We start from the raw sequence: 25,203 nt of genomic DNA, 5'->3' as shown, positions 1-25,203 counted from the left end.
GCAATTTAGATGCGAGTTTGCAATGGGTTGTGACGGCAAACAAAGGATAGTGCCATTTGCATACCCAAAGGCATCAGGGAGATTACAGCCCTACTCATATGAACCCTTAAAATCACACCCAGAATACTGCATGCTGACAAAGTACATCTGCTTCTATCCTCCATATTCTTTAGGGTGGCAAAAGTACCACTTCTCCCTCACATGAGACTGTTGCTGCTGGTTGTGCCATTTTGAAACAACAGCAACTCGTGTTTTCTCTTCTGTCTCTGCTGCCCTCCTAACTGTTAGTAATCCTGCCACCTGGTTACTGTAGACAACAACTACTTCTAACAACAGACAACAGCCTTTGGCAGGGGGGCTGGAGGAAGAGTGTTGCACACTCTGGAGCCCCCCCCCCAAAGCCTTACATTAAGTTTAAAATGTTCTGTTTAAATGTTAAATTTTGGTCAGACCTTTCCATTTTCTGAGGGCGAGAGAACAAAAATAAAGGCCCCAATCCTGCATGCTGTATGGCTATGCAGAGCCTCACTGAAGTCAATGTTAGGTTGATGGTTCTTTAAAATGCATGGAGGGGGCCTCATCTAACCTCATTCTGGAAGCCAGTGAACAGTTTGGCATTGTAAATGTTGCTAGGCAGGCTAACGAGAAGGGTTTATAATGTGCAGAAAACATGGAAGAGTTGCAGTAAACTTTGATGTAAGTAAAACTAGGAAAGATCACAAAAAATCCTTAGATTCTAGTATGATTGTTTGTTTCACATTTAAATTTCATCTTTCCATCATTTAGTGTAAATTAATAACTACCACTGAAATAACATATAAACTTTATGAAAAGGCTTCCATTGGCAAGTCATTCTAAATTATCTTTTTCTTGGTCTTATAGACTCTTTAGTAAACTTTAGATTTTCTCCTTTTACAATTTACTTTGCATACACATCCATATACGCACACAACCATCTCAGAATAACTTTGAATACATTTTGAGAGGTACACTGGCTTACTTAAAAATGAATTCCTAAAGAAAAAGAAAAAAAAAACCTTTAAAAAACCCACAGAAGTATTGTATGAAGGACAAACCTGAGGCTGTTTACTTTCTGTTGACATTTTAGCTTTTATCTCCTGCAATAGCTCATAAACAAACAAGACCTGGGCTTCATGCTGCTAGACAGCACTGTATTAAACTGGCCTTTAAAAAAAAAAAAAGGTTGTTCCAAAAAGTATAGTGTGTGTACAAACCCCAAACTCAATTATTTAGATTAATTTGGCACTGGAGAAAGTTACATTATAAAAAGTAACGGGGTGTGCATATCATTTGTGATAAAGGATATTTTTCTCTCTCTCTGACTGTAGTATCATCTGTTGTGTAGTCTGTGGGTGCTTTAGATATATGAGGAACAGGTCAATAGAATATATATAAATGAATGGCCTAAATGATATCAATTACTTTATAAATAAAAAATAAAAATCAAGATTTCTTAATTGGTGTTGGGAAAAAATAAATTTTAAACAACTCTTTTAACAAACACCTACTTGAGGTCTTGGGAAGGTTCTGCTCTGATATGGGGTGTCTCCACAGAGTGCCCAAACACTGCCCCTTCTGTGCCTAAAATAAATACATAAATAAAATACAGTACAATTATACTGGAAAACAAAAACACATTCAATTCTAGAATGATCAGTAGACATTCTAGGACAAAATATTTGGTTGATTCATTTGTTTATGCTTCTGCATCTCATTATCAATATGCTTTCTTCAGATTCAACTTTTTTAGCATTAAAGAAAACGTTTTTGCTTATGCCAAAATCTGTATTGAGAGTACTAGAAATTGCAGTCATCTATATATCCATAGAAGGACGTTAACATAAATAATGGAAGTCCAAACTTTCCAGCACTCATGTGCCCATCAGGGTATCCATCTCAACGCTTTTGGAGAAATCATGTTAAAGGTCAACATTTTAAAAAAGATAAAGAACATAAGTTTGAATAACAAACTATGGTCAAACTTTCAGAAGTGTCCAGTAATTTTGTGTGCCTTAGATTTTGTGTCTAGCTTGAGATATCTTGTACCGGTCTTCAATGGTTTTGAAAAAGCACAGCTCTTTATTCTTCTGAAGATACCAACTATTTTGAATCTCATTATCCTTTTCATGACTTACATTCCCTTGCCAGGAGACACTGGCTCACTAATTTACTGATGACAACATTTCTGAAATGGCCACTAATTCTGAAAGCCTCATTTTTGGGTGTCCAACAAGAGACACCCTGGTGTGTGTTGCTGAGCACCCAAAAACTGAGGCATACAGAATAAAGTGAATATTTCTGAAGACTCAATTTATGTAAGCATCTATAATTTCAGATGCTTATACAAACCTTAACGAATAAGACTATTTTACCATTTTGAGTCAAAACTGGGTTTTTATGAAAAATGGGGTTTAATTAAATGAAATTTTTCACAAAAAGAATCTACTTTCCATGAAAACATTTTGACTTTTCATTTAAAACTGAGAAAAAAACACTTTTGCTTTTCAAACAAAATTTTTCTTTTGCAACAAAAAGCAGAAAGTTTCTGAAAAAAGCATCTCCCCCTCCCCATTTTTTGACTAGTTCTTTTAACTAACAAGCTTAAATAATACACTGATCTGTTCCCAAATGGGTTGATCCTTCCTATACTTAATCTTCTATCGGTCTAGACTGTGGATATAAACTATGCACAGGCAGCCTGACCCACAGTCTGGCAGTGGGTTCTTTATTTGGAGTGCCTGTCACATTTCTAAGTGCAAGGAGTGGCAGCAGATAGGCATAATTGACTCTTGCTGCAGAATAAGTCACTTAGCTTGGTCTCTGGAGAACAGACCCATACCAGACTAGGCTGGGTGTTTCTTGCGCACATGCTCAGGCCATATGTGAGACTGGGAAGGAATTTCTCCTCAGGTTAGATGAGCAAAACCTCTGGGCTTTTTTGACGTTTCTCTGCAGAATGTTTGTGTGGATCGCTTGCCAGGATTATCTGGGTACCTCTCATTTAATCATTTCCCTGCCAATGCAGAAGCCTCAGGTACTGGTGAACCTCAGTCCTTTCTATTCTGTGACTGTGGCACATAATTGTGTAGTTTCCTGTGGGTCTCATTTACTTTTGGTCTCATTTCCATTGCCAGGTGTAGTGTGTGGTTACTTGGGGTGTTGGTGGCCTTTGATATGCAGGAAGTTAGATTAGATGATCTAGTGGTTGTTTCTGGCCTTAAACTCTATGACTCTAGGAGTGCAATGTACCTCTACAATTAATAGGGGATCAAGGATGTAGAAACAGGCAGACTGATTGTCTGTCTCTAGAAAAGAACCTGCTGCTGAAGGCAAGATACGGTGGTTGCTACAGGGTTGGCCCTGAAGCAAACATTTTCAATCATCTAAAACAATCATGTACTTACACAAAAGGTTCAGATTTCAGGGAATGTTCAGTGAAATTCTTATTTTATCCAAACTAGTTTTCCCATCTCAGATAATTAATAATTTCAAAACAAAGATGCAAAATTTGACAATTTTTTCCACTTTAAGTCTTTCTTTAAAACATACTGAAAATTTTTTGCATCATTTAATAAACATCCCATTAAAGCAAAAAAGGCTGTTTGCAAGGTGGGAATAATCAGGAATGTAATAAGAAGGCTAAGAGGACAGATCTTGACTCTCAGACAAAAGTTCCATAAAACTTGGTATTATTCTTTACTCTGAGACACAGAGACACATATAACAGCCATTTATATGACTAACTTTATGTATTTTAGTAGATAGCCATACCAAACATATATTGTTAGACATTTAGAAGATTAGGCCTTTTTTTGAGAATATACTGATATCTATTTTTGTTTATTCCCTTTGTATTAGAGCCACATTTTATTTTTGTTACCCATTCTCTCTACAAATTTTCTATCATTGTTACTAAATCAACAGCCATGTGTCTGTAAGCTCTCTCTCTCTCTCTCCCCTTTTTAAGATGGAATAGTGGACTCTGTGTAATAAAAACAGATTTGATGCTATGCCATAAAGATGTCCTCACTAGACCACTGACAATAGAAGGGAAAAGAAATACATGAAATTAATACATTTCCACTCACCCTATATTACTAGAAATAGGGCTGAGGAGACTGTCCAATATCCTAATGCCTGATCATTAAATCTCCTAGGATTAAATACTGTATTTTAAATTGTTTCTGATATTTCTTTATTTTTGACCACTACTCTTTTGTATACACCTACATAAACACAGCTTTTTACAAAATCATCTTAAATAATTGTAGAGATACAATGAACAGTACAGATATATCACTCTAGATGTAACAATATTTTAAACATTTTGCTGAACTAAACTATGATAAGATTAAGAAAACAGCTCTAGCCAGCAGATTAAAGAACAAAGAGAACTGAAATGGGATGCTACATTATTTTAACATTTTGCAATCATAGAGGGAAAATGTCCTCAACTTGAAGCCTCAGTTAAAACTGAAGGATGGTGTTGATTTCCTTGGCTAAAAATGATGGTAGTTATTCTTCTTCTAAAAGCTGCTTGCACAGGAGTTTTTTTCTGAAATGGTTGATGATACTGTGGTTAACAGAGAGAGGGGACTTAGGGAGGTCTAATGGGCTGTAATAGCAGCAGGTATCAATATGCCTGAGATAGCTTTAATCTTGCTAGCTTGGATACTGACAGTGTAGCCACAGCAGCCCAGACCTCAGCATGGATTAAAGCTCAAGGCTTTCATCTCCAGAGATGTAAATATTGTAAATCATTATTTAGGTCACAGTGAAAACCAGTTTGGTGGATTCATCGCAGCTGCTATTTTTCTAAAATGTTACAAAAAATAATTAATGGGGCAAATCCACTCGGAACCACCAAACCCTGCTGACTACGGTAGAGATCTATAGGAAAGGTGGGGGAGAAATCTTCCTTCAACACCACAGAACATGAACAATGCTGCATTATGGAATCTACTCTCTTGTTTGGAGTAGTCTTTGCAAGCCTAGTACTGTCAGTAGACAGGGATGAGGGGAAGAGACGGACTGGAGCATCTGCATAGTGATAACATCTCCAGCTACACCCTTATGCTGCCTTGCTCTCAAAACCTATATCCTGGCTCCACATGTAGTGCCATGAAAGGAACTCTTGTGGAGCTGGATTCCTTGCCACAAAGCAGGTGCTTCCTACATAAGTTCCTCCCCACATCCTGGCCAGCAAAGTTGCACACATTTCACATCCAAGGGGCATTCTGCAGCTGTAAAGGTGGGAACAAGACTTGAACTCATCAGAAAATTGTGCACAGTTTAGAACAACCATCAGTCTTTACTTATGGGAGGCCCAAAATTATAGTAGCAGAGGATGTGGGAAGTCAAGATTGAGGTGCTTAGGGGAAGCTTGAACAAACCATCTCCATACCAAGGGTCATACTTTACTCATATTCTATTGTGTGTGCAAAGCTATCACAGACAATTCTGTGCAAAGAACAAGAATAGAACACTAGCTCAAAGACAACATTCATAATTTTTCAATTTCATGAGTACTCTTGCTTATGAATTGAGATCCCCTCCCCCATAATACAGATTTGTTAAAAAGTAAATCCATTACACAGAGACCTTTAACATGAAAACAACTAAACCAAGCAGATTTTAAATTTTAGCACTGGGGACTAAATAGAATCCTTAAAGACACAACTAACATTCAAAGAGGGATGTGTTTTCCTTTACCTTCAGGAACGTAATCCCACATATCTTTCTTCTCTCTTTCTCTCAAGAAACTAAAGTATAACTAGTTTTATAACAAGTTCTTGATCCTCAGAAATGTGTCATTCTGCTCACCAGGGAAATACAAGTACATATTCCTTACTCCCTAGCGGAAGAGATGTGTTCACGTATATATTATTTTTTTTTTTTTTAGCAAGAGAGGTGAAAAAGATCAGTCCCTCAAAATCTACTGATATACCTCCTATCATAAAAAAAAAACAAGATTAAGAAAAACTCAAAGAACTAGGATAACAACTACAAATACCTTATTACCAGAAGCTAAAAAGAAGAGGAGAGTGATTAAGGGATGTATTGTATAAAGCTATCGTGTTTTAGGTATCTTTTCTCTCATCCATGTATATGGGGAATGTTCGGCGGATAACTCCTATTAGTACTATAGGAACTATATGTAAATCCCCTCCAGTCATTGATGGCTCCTGTCTCCACCCTTTACTATAATATGACACTAGAAATGTGTGTGCCTATGAATATTACATGCTTTATCATAAATCATAGCTATAATGTAAAAGTCTGATTGGTTTTCTGAAGATAAATTGGGATAAATAGGAAGAAACATACATTTCTTATATTCTAAAGATTTGTCCTCAAGAATAAACCAAAGGATATTTTAGTGCTACTTGTTTTACTTAGAGGTAAAATGTGTGTCTTTTAATGGATTGTGAAAGCTGCTTTATCTGGTACCCAAGGCTCACAAGAACTGACAATATGAATGAGTTAAAAAAATGATGAAAATTTAAATGTCACAGAGAGAAAAATTCTTCATCAGAATGAGAGAGGTCCTTTTAAAATTTCCTCAAGTTAATTCAAAATAAGGATTATTTTATCTCTCAGTGACTGAAACTTGACAGGAATGGATATCTCTGGAAAGAGATGCAAATCTAATGAAAATCCAAGATAGACTACAGTTTCACTTCCATAAACTTATACAATTGGAACCAAGATTTACACTGAGAATGAAAATCTCGACAGAGATTAATCCACATAAAAACTAGAACCTTTTAGCCCTGTCAAGTATACTGCAAAGTGATGTAGATAGGGTACTGAATTCAATGGAACATGACAGAGAATGGATAACAATAAAAAGTGAACCTTTCAGAGGAAATAAAATAGAGAGGACACTGAGCAGGGCCGCTCGGGGTGGGGGGATCAAGTGGGGCAATTTGCCCCAGGCCCCGGGCTCCGCAGGGGCCCCCAAGAGAATGGCTGAGGCTCCTGCCCTGGCCCGACCCCACCCCTCTCCCAGAGCCTCAGCACATCCAGGAGCTTCCCTGAACAGTTGCAGCATGTCTCCAGGGAGGCCTGAACTCCGCCCCACTCAGAGCCGCATGGTAAGGGAGTGGGGCTGTGAGCTCAGGCTCCGCTGGATCTCGCAGCCCCGCCCCCTTACCACGAGGGTCTGAGAGGGGAGGAGCTCAGGCCCCGCCAGAGGCAAGCTGCACCGCTATTCAGGGACGCTACTGCATACAACATGCTGAAGCTGAGGCTGATAGAGGGAGCTGGGGGTAAGAGGCTGGGGTTGGGGAAATGGGGGTTGGATAAGGGGCAAGGAGTCCTGAGGACAGCCAGGGGACAGAGAGGAGGAAAAGGTTGGGCGGGCAGTCAGGGAACAGGGAATAGGGGGGTTGGATTGTGGGTGTTTCAGGGGTCTGTCAGGACTCAGTGGGGGGTGAGTAGGGGTTGGGACTGTCAGGGGACAGGGAGCAAGGGTGGGGTCCTGGGGTGGTGGTGGAGGAGGGGTCTCTGGGGCAAGGAGGAGGATGGGTCAGGGATTCTGAGGCGGGTGGGCAGTTGGGGGGAGGAAGTGGGTGGGGTCAGATAGGAGCAAGGGCAGGTGTTTTGGAAGGACACAGCTTTCCTATACTTGAGAAGCTCATTCAGCGGGTTTGAGGCTTGCAGCAAGAGAAGCTGTTAGCTTTTCATGAGGCACCATCCTTTCATGTTCAAATACAAATTATAGTCTATATTTAATTTAGCCAAGGATTAGGATCAGGGAGTGGTAGCCTTACATTTAAAATTAGTCACTGGGAGGGATCACAGAGGAACGAAGCAATATCCGGGTATAACCATATTTCCTCCCAACCTACTACGCGAAACCCCCTCTCCATCCATTCCTGAGGCTCCAGAGGGGTATATAATGGTTCTCAAGCCTTTTACTGCGTGACTACCTATTCACATAGCAAACCTCTGAATGCGACACCCCACCCCTTATAAATTAAACTTTTTATATATTTAACACGATTATAAATGCTGAGGCAAGCGGGGTTTGAGGTAGAGGGCTGGACAGTCCAGGGGGCGAGTTCCCCCCATAATCACTCGACTCTGAGGGTCCAACCCCCAGTTTGAGAACCCCTGGTTAATTAATTTTAACACTCTCCTTGCCCATGTCACTTGCATATGCTTATTTTGAGCATTCAGTTTTCACAAGTAGTCATCCCAGCTCTGAACAAGCTCTAATGCGTCAGTCGTGGATCATGTAATAAGCTATAACTAAAGACAAACCACAGTACACCAGTATTGGATGAGGACTCCATGGAGCCGTCTCTAGGAAAGAGATAAATGCTATGTAGTTATAGGTCCATTAATGGCTTATTAAGCAGGATGGAACGAACGATTCCCAGACCTCTGTTGGTCAGAGGTGGAGTTATCACTTGATCATTATCTGTTAGGTTTACTCCCTCTGGAGCACTTGGCATTTGCCATTGTTGGTAGACAGGATACTGGGCTGGATCGACCTTTGGTTTTTACCCAGTATGGCTGTTCTTATGTTCTAAGCTAAATGAACCCAAATTTATGGAGATAGATATGAGTCAAGGAAGCCAGTAGAGTATCAGATAACTGGAAAAATCTCTGACTGGATGGGCTCAGGCATTTAGTCACAAGGTTTGGTGGTTCAAAAGTTTTGGATTTTTTTAAGCAGAATTTTTTTTATTGTTTCTTTAAACAATCAAACACAGCAAGCAGCAAATATCTGGTCACACACTTCTGAAACCTCAACCCATATTCAGGTTTTGGCAGACTAATTTCAGCTTTTGAATTAAAAAAACAACAACAATTTTTGAAGGAAAGCAGACATTGTCCGTGATTTTTTTCTACTGTTTAAAAACCCCTAGTTTTCGATCCAAAAACAGTTTTCACAGAAAATATTTGTCCAGCCCTTTTAATGAGCTTTAGTGCCTTTTAGGACTAGCTGATACTGAGAACCAGTGATACCTTGTAAAGAAGTTTTCTTAAAACTGGGTTTGTGCCAAGATGGAGAAGGTTTATTTTCCCAGGGTCACCTGTGGTGGGGGAGCAAGAGGGGTAATTTGTCCAGGCCCTGCAGGGGCCCCCATGAAAATATAGTATTGCATTTTTTTTTATGGAAGGGGCCACCAAAATTGCTTTGCCCCAGGCCCCCTGAATCCTCTGGCCAGCCCTGGCACTGAGTAAGGTGCAAAGGAGGTAAAAGCAAAATAGCAAGTATGAGTGGAATTACTGTCAACTCCAGCTCTGGAAGAGAATGAGTTAATAACACAACAGATTTCATTTAGAAAAAAGCATCTCCCCCCTCCCCCCCCACAACAGCCTAATGGACAATACAGATAATCTACACAGAAACACTAAAAGAAGTTAAAGCAACCTGAGACAGAATGGATGTAAGGAAAGAAATCCCCAGTGTACATAGAGATGGCAGGTTTTTAAAGAGATTTCTCTGACAGAGAGCACAGCACAAATCATATTAATCCTAATTCAGTACAAGCAAGATCTAGTCATGCATTCCCAAATTGTATTTCCCTGAAACTATGGAAACTGAAAATGTATACTTAGACTGACTGGTGTAAACTACTTACATCTGCTCAATTTACTACTTACTGATTTGCAGCTTTTGGAGAATGACAAGTTTCATTAATACATCTGGAAATATAAAGTTGATGTTTGGTAGTAGATAATATTACCTCATTCATGTGCTCTTGGAGAAAAGATGTTGGTTGATTTAGGCACAACCAGCAAACTATGGCTCATTAGTTCTCAAAAGAAGTTTGGTGACATTCAGTGCCTTACTAGTAGACTAGCAATTAAAGGGCCAGATCCTGCATTATTGATTTCCCTGTGAATATTGTATAAGAACCAGATTAAAGAACAGTGAAGTAATTAAAGGTTTTTCAATGAAAATAATCCAAAGAGCACCATGCCATTTAATAAAACTAAATCAAGATTGAGTGAGATAGAACAACTAGTTCTAGAAGAAGTTGTTGCAGAAGCATTGATCAATACAAAAAAACAAGTAAGTTCTTGACCTGATGACATACCAGCAGAAGTATGGAAGTGTAAGTAAGCATGACTATATTGGCACAACTGTTTAATTTCATCATGAAGCCTGAGAAGATGCCTGATTTGTGGAGAAAATGCATATTAGTACCAATATTTAAAAGAAAAAAAGGCAAACAAGACTGTGGTAACTATCACAGCATTAAACTCATGGAGCCACACAATGAAGATCTGGGAGAAAGTTATTGATAAGAGACTATGAAGAGAAATAAAGATCAGTGGTAATCAGTTTGGATTTATGTCAGGCAAGTGAACAATGGATGCTATCTCTGCATTAGGATTGCTTGTGGAAGGCAGTCAATACCGAAGCTACAGAAATTTAAGTATGATTGTACAGGATAATTGTGAACTCCATGATGAATTTATAAGAGAACAGGAAATATGGACCAAATGGAACAAAGTGAGTAGAGTGATCTGTCATAGCAGAATACCTATCAAATTAAAAACTTAAATGTACAGGATGGTAATTAGGCTGCACTTTTGTATGCCTCCAAATTCTGGGCACTGAGGAAGAGACAGGAGATGAAAATGGGAAGACAAACACTTGGCGTTACAAGGATGGACCATGTTTGGAATGAACAAATTAGTGAAGATGGTATCAATCATAGAGAAGCTGAGGGAATCCAGGCTTAAATGTTTTGGGCACGTGAAAAGAAGATTGGAAGAATATATAGAAAAATAAGTTATTAAACTTAAAAATGGAGGGTGAGAGAAGGGTTGGAAGAACCAAAACTAGATGAATAGATATCATACAAAAGGACTAGATTAGCTGCGGAGTTTCCAAGGACCTGCTTCAAGACAGACTGGAACGGAGAATGACTCAAAGTGCTGACCTCCTAGAGATGGGACAAAGGTTAGACCAAGACGACACTGGATTTTGTGTATGAAAAGAATGCAGCGTTACACCTAAAGTAAATGAAAACAGGAACCTGAAAGCCGGTTAAATTATTCATTGTGAATAAAGGGCTAGATACTGGCACTGTCTTGCCTGCTTTCCACTTCTTTTGCACCACAGAGCATAGTGAAAGATGACTTAATTGAACACTATGGATTCTCCTAATATAGGAAGGGAGGTTGTGATGCCCTGAAGATTGCCATCCTCTCCGGCTGTGAACTTGTTCTAGGCTCTCCGAAAATATTAAAGAACAAATGGCAATGGTTTTCTAGACCCCAAAGGCTAGCCTTGTCACAATCTTGTCAGAATCTGTAAGGAAAGTCAGAATAACTTGTGATCTTTAGGTATCAATGACAGACTTTCAGTCCTAGTGATCAATGCATCAGTTACATTCTCAACTATCATCTTAAGGAAGAGCTAGAAACTTACTTTTAAAAAAGGTGAGATTCTCCTTTATTTTTTAGCTCTCCCAAATTAGAGGAGATCCTTAAACAGTGTTGTTCTGATACATTATCTGTAGATACCTATGAAAGAAACTGGTACATTCAAGGAAAAATAGATTTCCCAAGTTTAATTTCAGAGGGGACCAATAAATTTCATCCTGTTATTCCTGTGTTGAGCCCAATAATTTCTGTTAGACCAAAACATAACTTTCAGAAAAGCATCTGCTCTTGCTCTGAAGGCACCAAAAGATGAAGAATCCACCACTTCCATTGGAAAAAGAACTTTATGAAATGCTAGTCTCGTGTATATATTAGGATGTAGTACCAGTTTGTCCTGTTGAGTTTAAAGGAAAGGCTGTAAAATCTTCGTTATGGTGGAAGCTTGACATTTAATTCAAAGAGTTTGTAACAGGTAAAAGTATCCACAGCCTAACTTTCAAAGAGAAATAGGAGTAATTAATCAGGATTGCTTTGCCATTGCAAGGACCTTGAAATTACAGTCTTTATGCTCTAAAAGGTTTAATTAAGATAGAAAAGCTTAATAATTTTTGTATTATGTGTTGAGTTAAACTTATTTGTCACTCTCTCCACAGGATCAGGCATTCTCCTATGGGCTATAACACGTGAAGGCTTGATTAATGCTACATCAAACACAGGAATATGCAACCAATCAGAAACAGTACATCAAGGCATCATTTAAGAACACATTCATTTGACTTAGTATTTGAAAAAAGAAAAGAAAAAAGTGAGACATTTTTATTATGAGTTTAAGCAAAAGTAAAGTGTAGCTTGTGGACCAAATGCAGCTTGTACAGCCCTACAGAAAATATCACCACTGCCTTTATTTTAATACAGAATCCAGCACAAAATTCAGCCAGCCTGCTTGGATCAAGTCTGCATGCTGGAACCAGCAGTTTCTACAGGTTGCACTTGCCTAGTAAAAATTAGTTAAACTGCACCATTTTACACAAAAAAGGTTGTGGTGATTTGTCAGACTCATGGCCAGTAGACAGCGTAACTCCCTAAGTGGCCAAAATTTAAATGACTAAATTAAAGTTTTGCTGGTCACATGACCCTGATGCAGGCGTATCATCATTAGGGGCTTCTTTATGCCTATGATCCATATTTGATATTTTTTTCCTATTAATGATAAACCATGAGTGAGGTCATTAAGTCCACCCCTTGCTACGAGGCAGGACCAAGTAAACCTGAACCATCACTAACAAATGTTTGTCCAACCTGTTCTTAAATCTCCAGTGATGTGGATTACACAACCTGTCTTAGAAGTCAATTCCAGAGTTTAACTACCATTATAGTTACAAAGATTTTCCTAATATCTAACCTAAACTCCCTTGTTGCAGATTAAGCCATTTACTTCTTGTCCTCTCTCCAGTGGACATAGAGAACATTTGATCACTCTCCTCTTTATAATAGTTCTTAAGATATTTAAAGGCTGTTATTAGGTCTTTCTTCTGTTCTGTTTTCCTCAAGACTAAATTTGCCCAGTTTTTTAAATCTTGCCTCATAGGACAGGTTTTCTAACCTTTTTATCATTTTTGATGCTGTCCTCTGGACTCCAATTTGTCCATATCTTTCCTAAAGTGTGGTTGTCATAAACAGACAGTTAAAGGTTAATGCCTCTTTTACCTGTAAAGGGTTAAGAAATTCACCTAGCTGAGCTGACACCTGACCAGAGGAACCAATGGGAGAACAAGATGTTTCAAAAGGAAGGAGGGAAGTTTTTTCTTTGTTTAGAGTTTCAGTTTCAGCCGGAGTGAAAAAGATCAAGGAACCAGCCTCTTATCAGAGTAGTAAGTTTTAGAAAGGGATAAATAGGTATGTTTATGTTTCTGTTGTAACTTGTTTGGGGGTGCCATTTAGGAAATTATCAAGTTTGGGTGATTTCTGGAGGGAGGTGTGTCTGTGTGTCGTAGTTAGTTTTGCCCGGGGAGACTCTTATGTTTTGTGGTCTGAATATTGTTGTCTGTGGAGAGTAGCTGGTATGCTAATCTCTCCCAGAAGGTTTTCTTTCACTTTTCTTTTCTTTAATTAAAAGCCTTCTTTTTAAATACTTGATTGATTTTTTCCTTGTTTTTAGATCCAAGGGGGTTGGATCTGGATCCACCAGGAGTTGGTGGGAGAAAGGAGGGGGATGCTTACTTTCTCCTTGTTTTAAGATCCAAGGGGTTTGGATCTGTGTTCACCAGAAAATTGGTGAAGTCTCTCAAGGCTACCCAGGGAAGAAAAGTAGTGCTTGAGGGTGGTGGCAGCGATACCATATCTAAGCTGGTAATTAAGTTTAGAAGTGTTCCATGCAGGTCTCCACATCTGTACCCTAAAGTTCAGAGTGGGGAAGGAACCTTGACAGTGGTACTCAGAATTGAACACAATACTCCAGCTGAGACCTCTCCAATATGAAATACAGTTGGCCAATTACCTCCCATGTCTTACATATGACACTTCTTTTAATACACTTCAGAATATTTCCCTTTTTCACAACTGCATCATGTTGTTGACTCATTAAATTTATGATCCACTATAACCCAGACTTTTTTCAACAGTAGCCTGTTATTCCCATTTTTGTAGTTGTGCATTTGATTTTTCCTCCTTAAGTGTAATACTTCTCACTTGTCTTTACTGAATTTCATCTTGTTGATTTCAGACAAATTCTCGAATTTGTCAAGCCCATTTTGAATTCTAATCTTGTTCTCTAAAGTGCTGGTAGCCCCTCCCAGCATGGTGTCATCTCCAAATTTTATAAGCATGCTTTCCATTCCACTGTCCAAGTCATTAATGAAAATATTTCATACAGGGCACTAGATCCAGCCTCCAAGCTTGACTGCAAACCATTGATAACTGCTATTTGAGTATGGTCTTTTAAATAGTTATGCACCGACCTTATAATAATTTCATCTAGACTACATTTCTCTAGTTTGCTTATGAGACTGTCATGTAGAACTGTGTCAAAAGTGTTACTAAAACCAATATGCATTACATCTACTACTTCTCCTACCCACCAGGCTAGTAATCCTGTTAAAGAAATTAGGTTGGTTTGGCATGATTTATTCTTGACCAGTCCATGCTGTTGATTTCTTATTACCCTATAATAGGAAGTCGCATGGGCCAAGGGACGTACTGGGGGATGTACTAGCCGCTGCTTCCAGCAGCTCCCATTGGCCTGGAGCAGCGAACTGCGGCCACTAGGAGCTGTGATCGGCTGAACCTGCGGATGTGGCAGGTAAACAAATTAGCCCCTGCCTGCCAGGGGCTTTCCTTGCACAAACAGCAGAACAAGTTTGGGAAACACTGCATTACAAAATGATGGTTTAATAATTTGTTCCAGTACATTTACAGGTATGAAAATTAGGCTGAGTGGTCTATAATTCCCCAGGTACTCGCTGTTTCCCTTTTTAATATCAGGTACTGTTTGATTTTCTTCAGGTCTCTGGGACCTTGCCCATCCTCCATGAGTCATCAAAAAATACTTGCTCATGCTTCAGAGATTGCTTCAGTTAGTTCCTTAAGTATCCTAGGATGAATTTATCAGGTCCTGGTGATCTGAATACATCCAGCTTATCTGAATATTCTTTCACCAGTTCTTAATGAAGACTAAAGAAAAATAGGTATTACACAGCTCAAAAATCTAGCTCCTCTTTCCCACTAAGTAGAGGACATACACTTTCCTTTATCTTTCTCTTGCTTCTAATGTACTTAAAGACCTTCTTCTTATTAACTTGCATGTCCCTTGCTACATGTAACTCATTTTGTCCCTACATGTTTTTGCTATTCTTTTGTACTCCTTAGCAAATTTGTCCATGCTTCTTCTTTTAGGATTCTTTTTTGATTTTCAGGTTTTTAAAGAGCTCCCAATGGAGCCATATTGGCTTCTTACTATTCTTCCTTTATTTTCTTTACACTGAGGGCTGGTCTACACTACTGTGGTAAATCAATCTAACTTATGCAACTTCAGTTACGTGAATAACATAACTGAAGTTGACGTAGTTAGATCCATTTACCACGGTGTCTACACTGCACTGTGTCAATGGGAGAGCATCTCTCATCGACTTCCTTTACACTTCTTCGGGAGGTGAAGTATACAAATTGATGGGAGAGTGCTCTCCCATCAATTTAGAGTGTCTTCACCAGACCGGCTAAATTGACACTCACTGCATTGATTGTAGCAGTGCGGATCTACAGGTAAGTGTAGACATGCCCTGAGATAGTTTGCAGCTGTGTCTTTAATATTGTTTCCTTGAGAGACTACCAGCTCTCCTGAACTTCTTTATCCCTTAGATTTTCTGCCCATGGAATATTACCTACCAGTTCTGAGTTTGTTAAAGTCTGTTTTTGAAGCCCACTGTTGATATTCTGCTGCTCTCATGCTGACCTTTCCTCAGATTTCATGATCACTTTGACCTAAATTGTTTTCCAACTTCAGATTCACAACCAATTCTTCCCTGTTGGTCAGAATCAAGTCCAAAATGGCTGTCTCCATAGTTATTTTTTCAGAAAGTGGAGGAAGTAAGTTGCCTCCAATGCACTGCAAGAACTTATTGGACATTGTGTGTTTTGCTGTATTACTTTTTCAACAGATGTTTGGGTAGTTATAATCCCCCAATACTATCTGTTTTTAACAGCTATCCCCCTATTCCATTTTGTTTTCTTACAGCTGCCCCATACTCCATTTTGTTCTCCTCCTGTGGCCGCCCCTTCCCTGGCTGTTAAGTTGTTTACTAGGGCCACTGCCCTTCTCAAAGGGAGGGCCCCTTAAAGTTGTTTACCAAGAGCCATTGCCCTTCTCAAAGGGATGGCCACTTGTGGCTAAGTGGGACCACTGCCCTGTTCAAAGGGTTAGTCCTGTTATCACCCTGTTAAACCTGGGCTCGGTGTAGGGTAGGCAATGTCCAGAGCTGCAAGACCTATTGTGTTTTTAAGATCTGGGCATGAGTCATAGGCCTCATGTGCTTTTGAGTCACCTACTGCACAGGACTCTGCCAGACATGTCTCTGTGCTCACCTACAGTTTGTCCCTGCCCCTCTCTCTCTCCCCTGTGAACAGAGGAGCCAATCAAAAGTACTGGTGGGGAAACTGCCTAAGTTTGCCTTAAAAACAGACATTTTTAAAACTAAGATCAGAAAGGTTCCTGCATTGCTGCCTGGTCTGATCAGCCAGGGGTTCTGGGGGTCCTTTCTCCGCTCTCATTTTATTTTTGAGCGTACCCCCGTTTTTTGAACCCCCCCACCACGAAGACAAATTGCTGCCTGAGAGATCTCCTGATTATTGAGACCGTACCTAGCCTTCTGATGATCTTGCTGCTTTTAACCTCTGCTGCTTAGCTCCTTTGGGCTGGTAAGAATCCTCTGTGAAACTCCTTACATTTATTTTTTATTTTTAGCTGCTGGCTCTGTCTCCCAGCACTCAGACTCAAGCTAAACCTTGGTCTGTTGTCTTAAACCTCTCCTAAACTCCGCAGCACTTTGCTGCTAAAAATAAGCCTGTGCTGCTGCTAAGCTGTGCCTTCCTGACTATATCCTGGGCTGCCAGCTTGCAGCCGCCCCCACACTTCTGTTAAGGTGCACTCTATTAGAATCAGGTTCTTAGTCTAGATAAGTTGTAATTCATTTTGCATAGCTGTGGTAAGTTAGGTTTAGAGAATTGTTTGTATTGTGACCTCTGTAAGTTAAGGTTTAAAAAAAATTGTTGCATTGTGTTCTGTTTACTTGCTAATTTGTGTAGTCTTGTTAAGTTAGATCATAGCAGATAAGACTTTTTGCTGTGTTCTGTATAATTGTGGTTAAGTCTGTCTTCCCCGCTGCCCGCCCAAACCTCAATTTGTATTACTGAAGTCTAGCATAAAACCCATTGATTACCCTTTTTTTCTCTCTAACACACCTCACATTTTACATTTACACTACTGTGACACATTTTAACCATAACTGTTAGTTGGCTATATACTGCTGTGACACACCCTTTACATAGAAATTGTTAGCTACCTGTTACATTTACTACTTCAGTGTTAATTGGTTACAACTGTATTGTACCCCACTGTATTGTACCACCACTATTGAACCCCCTATACCATTTGCTAAAAAACCCCTCCCCAATTGTCTACCTTAACAAACCCCATACCCCTCACTATTGAATTTTCCCTGTTTTTTGCATTTTCTTAATAAAGTTTATTTTGCACCCCACCTGTGTGGTAATTGCTCCCCAAGATCCTATATACCTGCAGGCAGGGACACTATCAGGCCTGGAAATCTCTATTATTTGTTCAAGAAATACCTCATCCACCTCCACTTCTTGATTTGGTGGTCTATAACAGACCCCTATCACGATATCACCTCTATTTCCCCTACTTTTATCTTTACACAGAGACTTTCAACTAGTATTCCTTTTACTTCCTTCTGAACCTCAGAAGGAGTGTACATATTCTTGGTGTATAATGCAACACCACCTCCCTTTTTCCTTACCTGTCCTTCCTGAACAAGCCATACCCCTGTATACCAAAATTCCAGTCATGACATTTATCCCACCAAGACTCTGGGATGCTAATTAAGTCATAATTTAGCTTATGCACTAACACTTCCAGTTCTTCCTATGCATTTCTCACACTCCATGCATTTGTGCATAGACATCTAATATGTTGAACAGATTCGCCCTCTGTTATTGCTCCTATGACTCTATTGTAATTTTCCATGGACCCCTCCCACCTCAATCTAGCCCTCTGTTAAGTTCACCATTTTTATACTTGGTTTTGGGCTTTTGTCACCTTTGAACCTAGTTTAAAACCCTCCTCACTGGATAGGTAAGTTAGTACACAAAGATGCTCTTCAGCTTCTTGGTCACAATGGGGTCTATGTCTCCAATCAGTTCTCCTTCCTAGAACAGCATCCCATTGTGGAGGAATCCAAAACCCTCCTATCAACACCATTTGTGCAACCATGCATTCATCTCCAGGCTGTGAGAGTCCCTGTCTGGGCCTTTACCCTTAATTGAGAGGATGAACAAGACCACCACCTGCACTTGCAACTCTTTCTCCCTTGCTCCTAGAGCTCTGTAGTCACTGCTGACCAGGTCATAGTCATACCTGGCATTATCATTAGTGCTCGCATGGATGAACAGGATGAGGTAGTGGTCAAATGGGTGCATGAGCCTTGGCAACCTTTCGGTCATGTCTTGGATGCAGGCTCCACAGAGGCAGCACAGCTACTTGGACATCATGGTCAGGTTGACAGCTGGATGGCTCTGTTCCCAACAGAAGAGAGTCCCTGACCACAAGCATCCTATTCTTACACTTTTTGGGTGAAGTGTCTGTGAGCCTTCAGCATTTGGGACATGTGGCACCACCTCCACAGCCAATGGTGTCTGCTCCTCACTTCCTCCTGCCAGTACAGCATACCAGTTCTTGACCATGAGTGATAGGGCATTTGTATTTTTGTAATTATTGTACATGTTCCTGTTGCAGTATAAAAATGGGCACAGAAATAATACTATCTGGATGAAAACTATTAAATCAAGATTTGTAAATAAAGCTTTTTAAAAATCATACTCACATTTAATATTTCTATTCACTGTGAGTGAATTTAAAAAAATCTGTAAGAATTTACTAAACACAGGATTTTTAAAAATCATTTTCATAATACATTATTTTTCCCTAGGATATGTAGCATATGGATATATACAAAAATAAAATGATTAAGTATGATATTTTCTGCTTGAATTGGTACAGTCTTCCTGAAAAGTTTAAAGAGCCAGATACATGGTTAGACTTGCACCTTATCTTTAGAATTCAAATTAAGCAACTCCAGAAAAAGACATGGGTTTCTTTTCTTAAATAAATGTTGTAGCTCAAATTCAGTCCTTTCTTACCTTGATGCAAACTGTTCTTGGTTTACACTAGTGCAAGAGCAGAATTTGGCCCTATCTGTCCTTTCAGCAGCAATCATTGCAGAGTAATGTCAGGATTTAGGATTACACCAGCATGGTCTATGGTTATGCATTTCAGATTAGTCTTTAAAGAACTGATACTGTATTTTTAAGGTTAACATGTTATCCAAAATACATTAAAATCCTTAATGAATAAGTACATACTCTATCAAAAATATCTACAAATGAATATAATATTCTATGAGGATTTAAATAACAATACTATATATACACACATATTACATGAGAGTGCATGCCAGTAAAGAATATTGGGAAACTCCCATTTAATGACAGCCATATAGACCCACGTAGGGCTTTATGTGGCCACCCACATTGCTGAGAGACTATCCTGCAGCTGGGATCTCAGGACTGGAATGATATCTGGGGAGTACTTGGTGTGGTTGCTTCCTCCCCTAAATTTCTAACAGGGCATGGATTCTTCTCTGGCTGCCTAACACTCCATCACCCGGGAAAAAATTCGAAGACCTGAGGTGGCCCAAATCACCCTCCATAGCTGTCATATTCCAGAAGGACCCCATATATTTTGAGGTAATAGAGCACTTTGAGCCCCAGTTTCTTTCTTCATCACAATCAGAAGGCTGATGGAAAGAAGGCTCCTCTCTAACCAACATAAATAAAGCACTCACACTTGATCAGAGGCAGGACCTCATTTTCAAAACCAAAAACCTATGCCGTACACCTTTCCATTGTCCCTCCTCTTTGTTAATGTCACACAAAAGGAATTACAGTAACAATTGTACTGTATTTAGCCCAACTTGGGATAGATGGCAGTGATAGCAAAGATGGTACCATGACATGGATTGGTGGACTAGGAAGGAAGTGTATTCTAAGACTACTATACAGTTTTGATACTGTGCAGCAAGTGCTTTTGTTTCTCCAGTTTCCTCCTCTGACCTTTCTGAAAAGGTCATATGGGTCAGCGATATATCTGTATGACCCAGAGGGATTCTATCTGGTCTGCTGCATAGGGCCCTGGAGAAGGAAAACAGCCTTTCCCCCTGCCCCCGCCCCCCCCCAGTAAGTGCCTAAAATTATACTCCTAAATCCATATTTAGAAGTCTAAATAAATGGCTTGACTTTCAGAAATGCTGAGCATGCAGCAAGTGATCAGGAGTTGCTAGGTGCTTAGCCCTTTGGAAAATCAGCCCACTGATTTATGTGTCTAAACAGGGACTTAGAAACCTAACTTTAGGCACCTAGATTTCAGATGTCTTTGAAATTATCCAAGTTACTTTTTATTTTATAGCTGATTGATCCTATTTAAAGCAACATATATAGGCTTGTGTTGCTTTGTTCTTCTTGATATGTTTTGCAGTAAGATCATACACTGTGCTAGGGTGGCTGTCTCCTGAAGTCAGAAGAAATATGCATTGGACAAGATTACACATGAATATGCAATTACTCATCTTTTTATTTATTTTAACAGTTACAAGTAGATGGGAAATACTTTTAGATAAAGGTTTAATGATTGTTTTAAGATTCCCAAGTGAAAGCTCAGAGTTGATACTTATTTAGCTCTAGGGACATGTCATTTTCAGTTCTCTCACTGACAATAAATTCTACTACAGTAATTATGGAGAATTTTAATTCCAGTTGTCCAGAGATTTGAACTACATATTTGATTGACTTTGAATGCTTTATTTTTTCATAGCTGTAATCATGTAAATACACATACCTGCCTTCTCTTTTGAGTTTCAGCACATCTAAAGTAGTGCATCTCATTCTCCATGGTGGCTTTACTTAAATAGTAAAAATAGGTAGTTTCCATCACGCTGAACAAATTTTATTCTGTTTACAATTCTCTCTCTATATATTTTCATACTGAACCCATCACCGTGCTATCTGCACGTCAAAAACAAACATCTTTCCTCTTCATTTTTCCCTCCAGAGGGTGAAGTTATATTGGTATGTACTTGTGAATGTTTGATTTTGTCTGTAGCTAATCTGTGAAATTGACATGTTCCTTTATGGGAAAGGGAGGTCAAATAAATGATTTGGAAGTGAATGTGATGAGGTCTGTGGTCATTCACAGGTTGTGTCAAGTGAATTCCGCAACCTTGGCCCTGACCTGGAGGAAGCCCTGTCTCCCTCACATGAGCCTAACGTTTAAAAGTTAGATAGAGCCAATGTTCTTGAGAGTCAGTGTTCTAAGTAATGGGAGATGGGGGTCCTGAGACTGTGGCAATCTTTAAGGAATACTAGGATCAGACCATTTAAAGTCCTGAAATTAAGGAGTGAGTCTAAACTTGATGTGAATTTCTATAAGAAGTCAGTGGAAGGAGTAGAGTACAGGAATTCTGATCTTGGGAAACAGTTTCCAAGGAGACATGCCACTACTGCATTTAGCTCCAGTTTTAGTGTTTTGAACTGAAGGGTGAGGTTTTCAAGGCCAAACAAATTACATTACAATAATCCACCTGGAAGGGATAAAAAAGGCACTCAGACGTGAAAAGTGTTTCTTGCAGATGCTAGAAATGTTTATTTCCTGGGAGTTCCCTTTTTGCTGTTCTCTTGGTTGATCTCAGTCTGTGGTGGTGAACTAGGAGAGTTAGCACAGAGTTTGCACCTAGCCAAGTCTTCGCAATTCAGGCTGTATTTAGTGTTTCATGAACAACAAGATCATGACTGGCATGATGCTTGTTAATGGAAGATCATGGCAAATGAGGGTTGAACACAAACATATAAGGAGACAAATAGGGTCCTGCTGATAGTATTGAGGGTTTAAGACCGCTGTAAAGGTTAGTAAGTATCTATTTAAAGCTTTGAAATATAGAAATCATTGTCAGGATTAGTATGGAATACTTTTTTCTCTTTTCAAAATGCAATTCCTGAAGCTTTGCCAACACAAAAGTCAAAATTAGACCTGAATGCTTGTTTGTCTCTACCAAAGCTTTCCGGGTTAGATCTCATTATCTAAGTTTGACTGTTTCAGAGGTTAAACAATTTAGAAGTTTAACCTCTGAAACAGTCAAACTTAGATAATGAGATCTAACCCGGAAAGCTTTGGTAGAGACAAACAAGCATTCTTCTTACCTAGTTCTAAAGTGAGCCTCATGGTAAACAGAGACTGTGAAGGACTGTAGTGTAGCCTTGTCATAGTATTCCTTCCCAGATCTGAACCTTAGAGTTCAGAAAATGAGATGCTAGCATGAATCCTCTAAGCTTAATTACCAGCTTAGATCTGATAGCACTGCAACCACACACACATATAGTGGTTGTTGGGACACTCCTGCTCTCCAACCTTCCCTGAGGACCCCAAGAACCCAAATCCCTTGGGTTCTTAAACAAGGAGAAATAAACATTCCCCCCTCTTTCCCCTCCCAGACTTTCCCTCCCTGGTACCCTGAGAGACTACTGATCCAACTCTTTAAATCACAACACAGAGAAGCATGTCCTTCCCTTCCAAAAAGACCCAAACAGATTCAAGGAAAACAGAGACAGATTCCACCTCTTCCCCCTCCGTCTCCCCACCAGTCCTGGTGAGTTTAAACCCAATCCCTGGATTAAACAAGGGAAACAAGGAAAAAATCAATCAGTTTCTTAAAAGAAATCTTTTTAATAAAGAAAGGAAAAAGTAAAGAATTATCTCTGTTAACTTCAAGATGTAATTATTACAGGGTCCTATAGCTTACAGACACTAGAGAGAAACTTTTCCCCAGTACCAATGACATACAACACATTTCCAGCAATTACACATATAAAAGTTAACCAGCCAGATCCACATTTGCAAATAGAGAAAAACAATCAAAAAGACTAAAACCGCCTGTTCTTACTTACTATTTGAACAGAAACTTAGAAAGCCTGTAGTAATGTCTGGTCTCTCTCAGACCCCCCCCAAGAGAAGAACACACAACAGACAAAGAACGCACAAAAGCTTCCCTCTACCCAGATTTAAAAGTATCTTGTCTCCTGATTGGTCCTCTGGTTAGGTGTTCCAGTTCCCTGTTTGTAGCCCTTTATAGGTAAAAGAAACATTAACCCTTAACAATCTGTTTATGACAAGCCTCTCAAGTGTTGATGAATCTCTTGCAAAGGAAGCTGCTGTCAGAGAATAGCAGAGTACTTCTGTTCCCTAATTTAAAATTATTAAAGATTATCTGTGAAACCTATGTGCTGGTGTAGTAGTTGGAGTCTGCTGGATTACGTATTACTAATGAAGCAGGGTTTATAGCACTGCAGGATGAAGCCACTGTAGGGCAATATTATCACCAATGTTTTAGAAATGTTATTACTGTGGCTATGTAGTGCTGCCACATAATCGAACACTGATGATATTTCATCAGTAGACGGCAATAATACACAAACAAATTCTGGGGACATGGTTGCATAAAAACAGGGTATTATGTACATGATTTTTTCTTCAAAATGCCACTCCACAATGCTTTCAAATACCTCAGAATACAAGAAGAAATAAGAAAAGATGAGAAAAGTCCTTAAATTTCCTTCCTAACAAAACGAAGATGCATTGATATTACTTGCTTTGCTCCCCAATAGGTTAAATTGGAACAAAAATATTAGCAACTTAGATTACTGAAAGTCATAGATTTTATGCAAAAATGTGGAATAAATAAAAGCTATAGTATTAATTCTTCAGAAGATTGTTAAGAAATTTCTATTTTGCTTTACCATTAATTCTCTTGATTATTACCTACTCTGACGGCCTTTGTAGTCATCCTCTTCATAAATGTTCTGGCTTTGTGCACTGGAACTAAATTGCACAGTTGAATACAGCACATTCAAACCTGTCATTACTACAATGCAAAAGGAAAATGACTTATTTAGACATGTCTCAACTGTAGTTTAAAATGGAAATTCTGCAGCTGTGAGGGAAATGGTAAAATGTAGAACAGTAATTTTGTCACTTTAAAACATTCCCAACTCCAGTTCAGCATAACTGTGAAACAAGCCTTTTAATTTAGCAACAAAGTGGAAGTAGGTGTATTTTAAAGCAACTGCAGTGACTGGGAACTGGAAATGGCCACATCAGCCAGAATATTAGGAAGAGCCCGTATGTGACCTTTATTCATCAAGGAAGGTGACCTTGTTTACAGCAGTAAAGGAGTAGCTTCTGCAGCATATGGCACTGTATCATTACAGTAACTTTAAAGAGCTTGCTTGCCAAATGAAATTTGTACGTGTTTACAAACTCTTAAAAAAAAAAAAAAACATTTGAAGAAGAGTTTATCTTGTGAAGAAACAGAATCACTGATTACTGTTTTTCCTTTTCTCCTTTTCGTACCATTTTCAAAAGTGGTGTTGATTTCTACAGCACATAACATTGTAACTATAAGGAGAGTCAATTACTAAAATTTAAAATAAATAATTAGCATGCGCCACTTCCCAGAGGAAGAGATGCTGTTAGAACTGTTGCTAGCAAGTCTTGGAAGACCAAATGTTACATACATATTCAAAAAGAGCCAAATGTAATAAACAAAATCAGTTAACCAACTGTTACACAAAAAAAATGAGTCTTATATTGTGCTCTGAAGTTCACCAAATTCAGGCTCTGCCACTAAGGCTCTGCCACTAAGGCTCTTATCTGAGTATGTCCTGTTGATGTCCATCAGCAAAAACATTCCCAGGTTTTTAACCGTTGCAGCATGGTACAAGGTGAGAGGATGTCCCAGACGATCCAGAGTTTTAAAGATGATCATTAATAGCTTGGAATGCAACTGGAAAGTAAATAGATAACCAGTACAGAGACAGACCTATATGTACTTACTAATCAGAGTTTTATCTTTTTCAGCGGACTTCCCTTCCACCTGCTTCCTCACTAACAATTAGAATAATTCTAATTTCCAGACAATGCTTTTTAAAAAC

At 39.1% G+C, this 25,203-nt stretch overlaps 1 protein-coding gene across 3 annotated transcripts in view; it reads right to left on the bottom strand.

Annotated features, from left to right (window-relative positions):
- SGCZ (sarcoglycan zeta) overlaps positions 1–25,203 on the bottom strand; it is a 392,280-nt gene that overhangs the window by 29,608 nt on the left and 337,469 nt on the right. For all 3 annotated transcript variants that reach the window (XM_032799005.1, XM_032799007.1, XM_032799006.1), the window contains one exon: positions 1,530–1,602. In XM_032799005.1, coding sequence (XP_032654896.1) covers positions 1,530–1,602 — 73 coding nt within the window. The remainder of the gene's footprint in view (positions 1–1,529; positions 1,603–25,203) is intronic.

Source organism: Chelonoidis abingdonii, chromosome 5 (assembly GCF_003597395.2).
Source record: "Chelonoidis abingdonii isolate Lonesome George chromosome 5, CheloAbing_2.0, whole genome shotgun sequence".
NCBI classification, from domain to species: Eukaryota; Metazoa; Chordata; order Testudines; family Testudinidae; genus Chelonoidis; species Chelonoidis abingdonii.
Note: the sequence above shows the minus strand (reverse complement) of the source record. Positions and strands in the feature narration are given on the sequence as shown.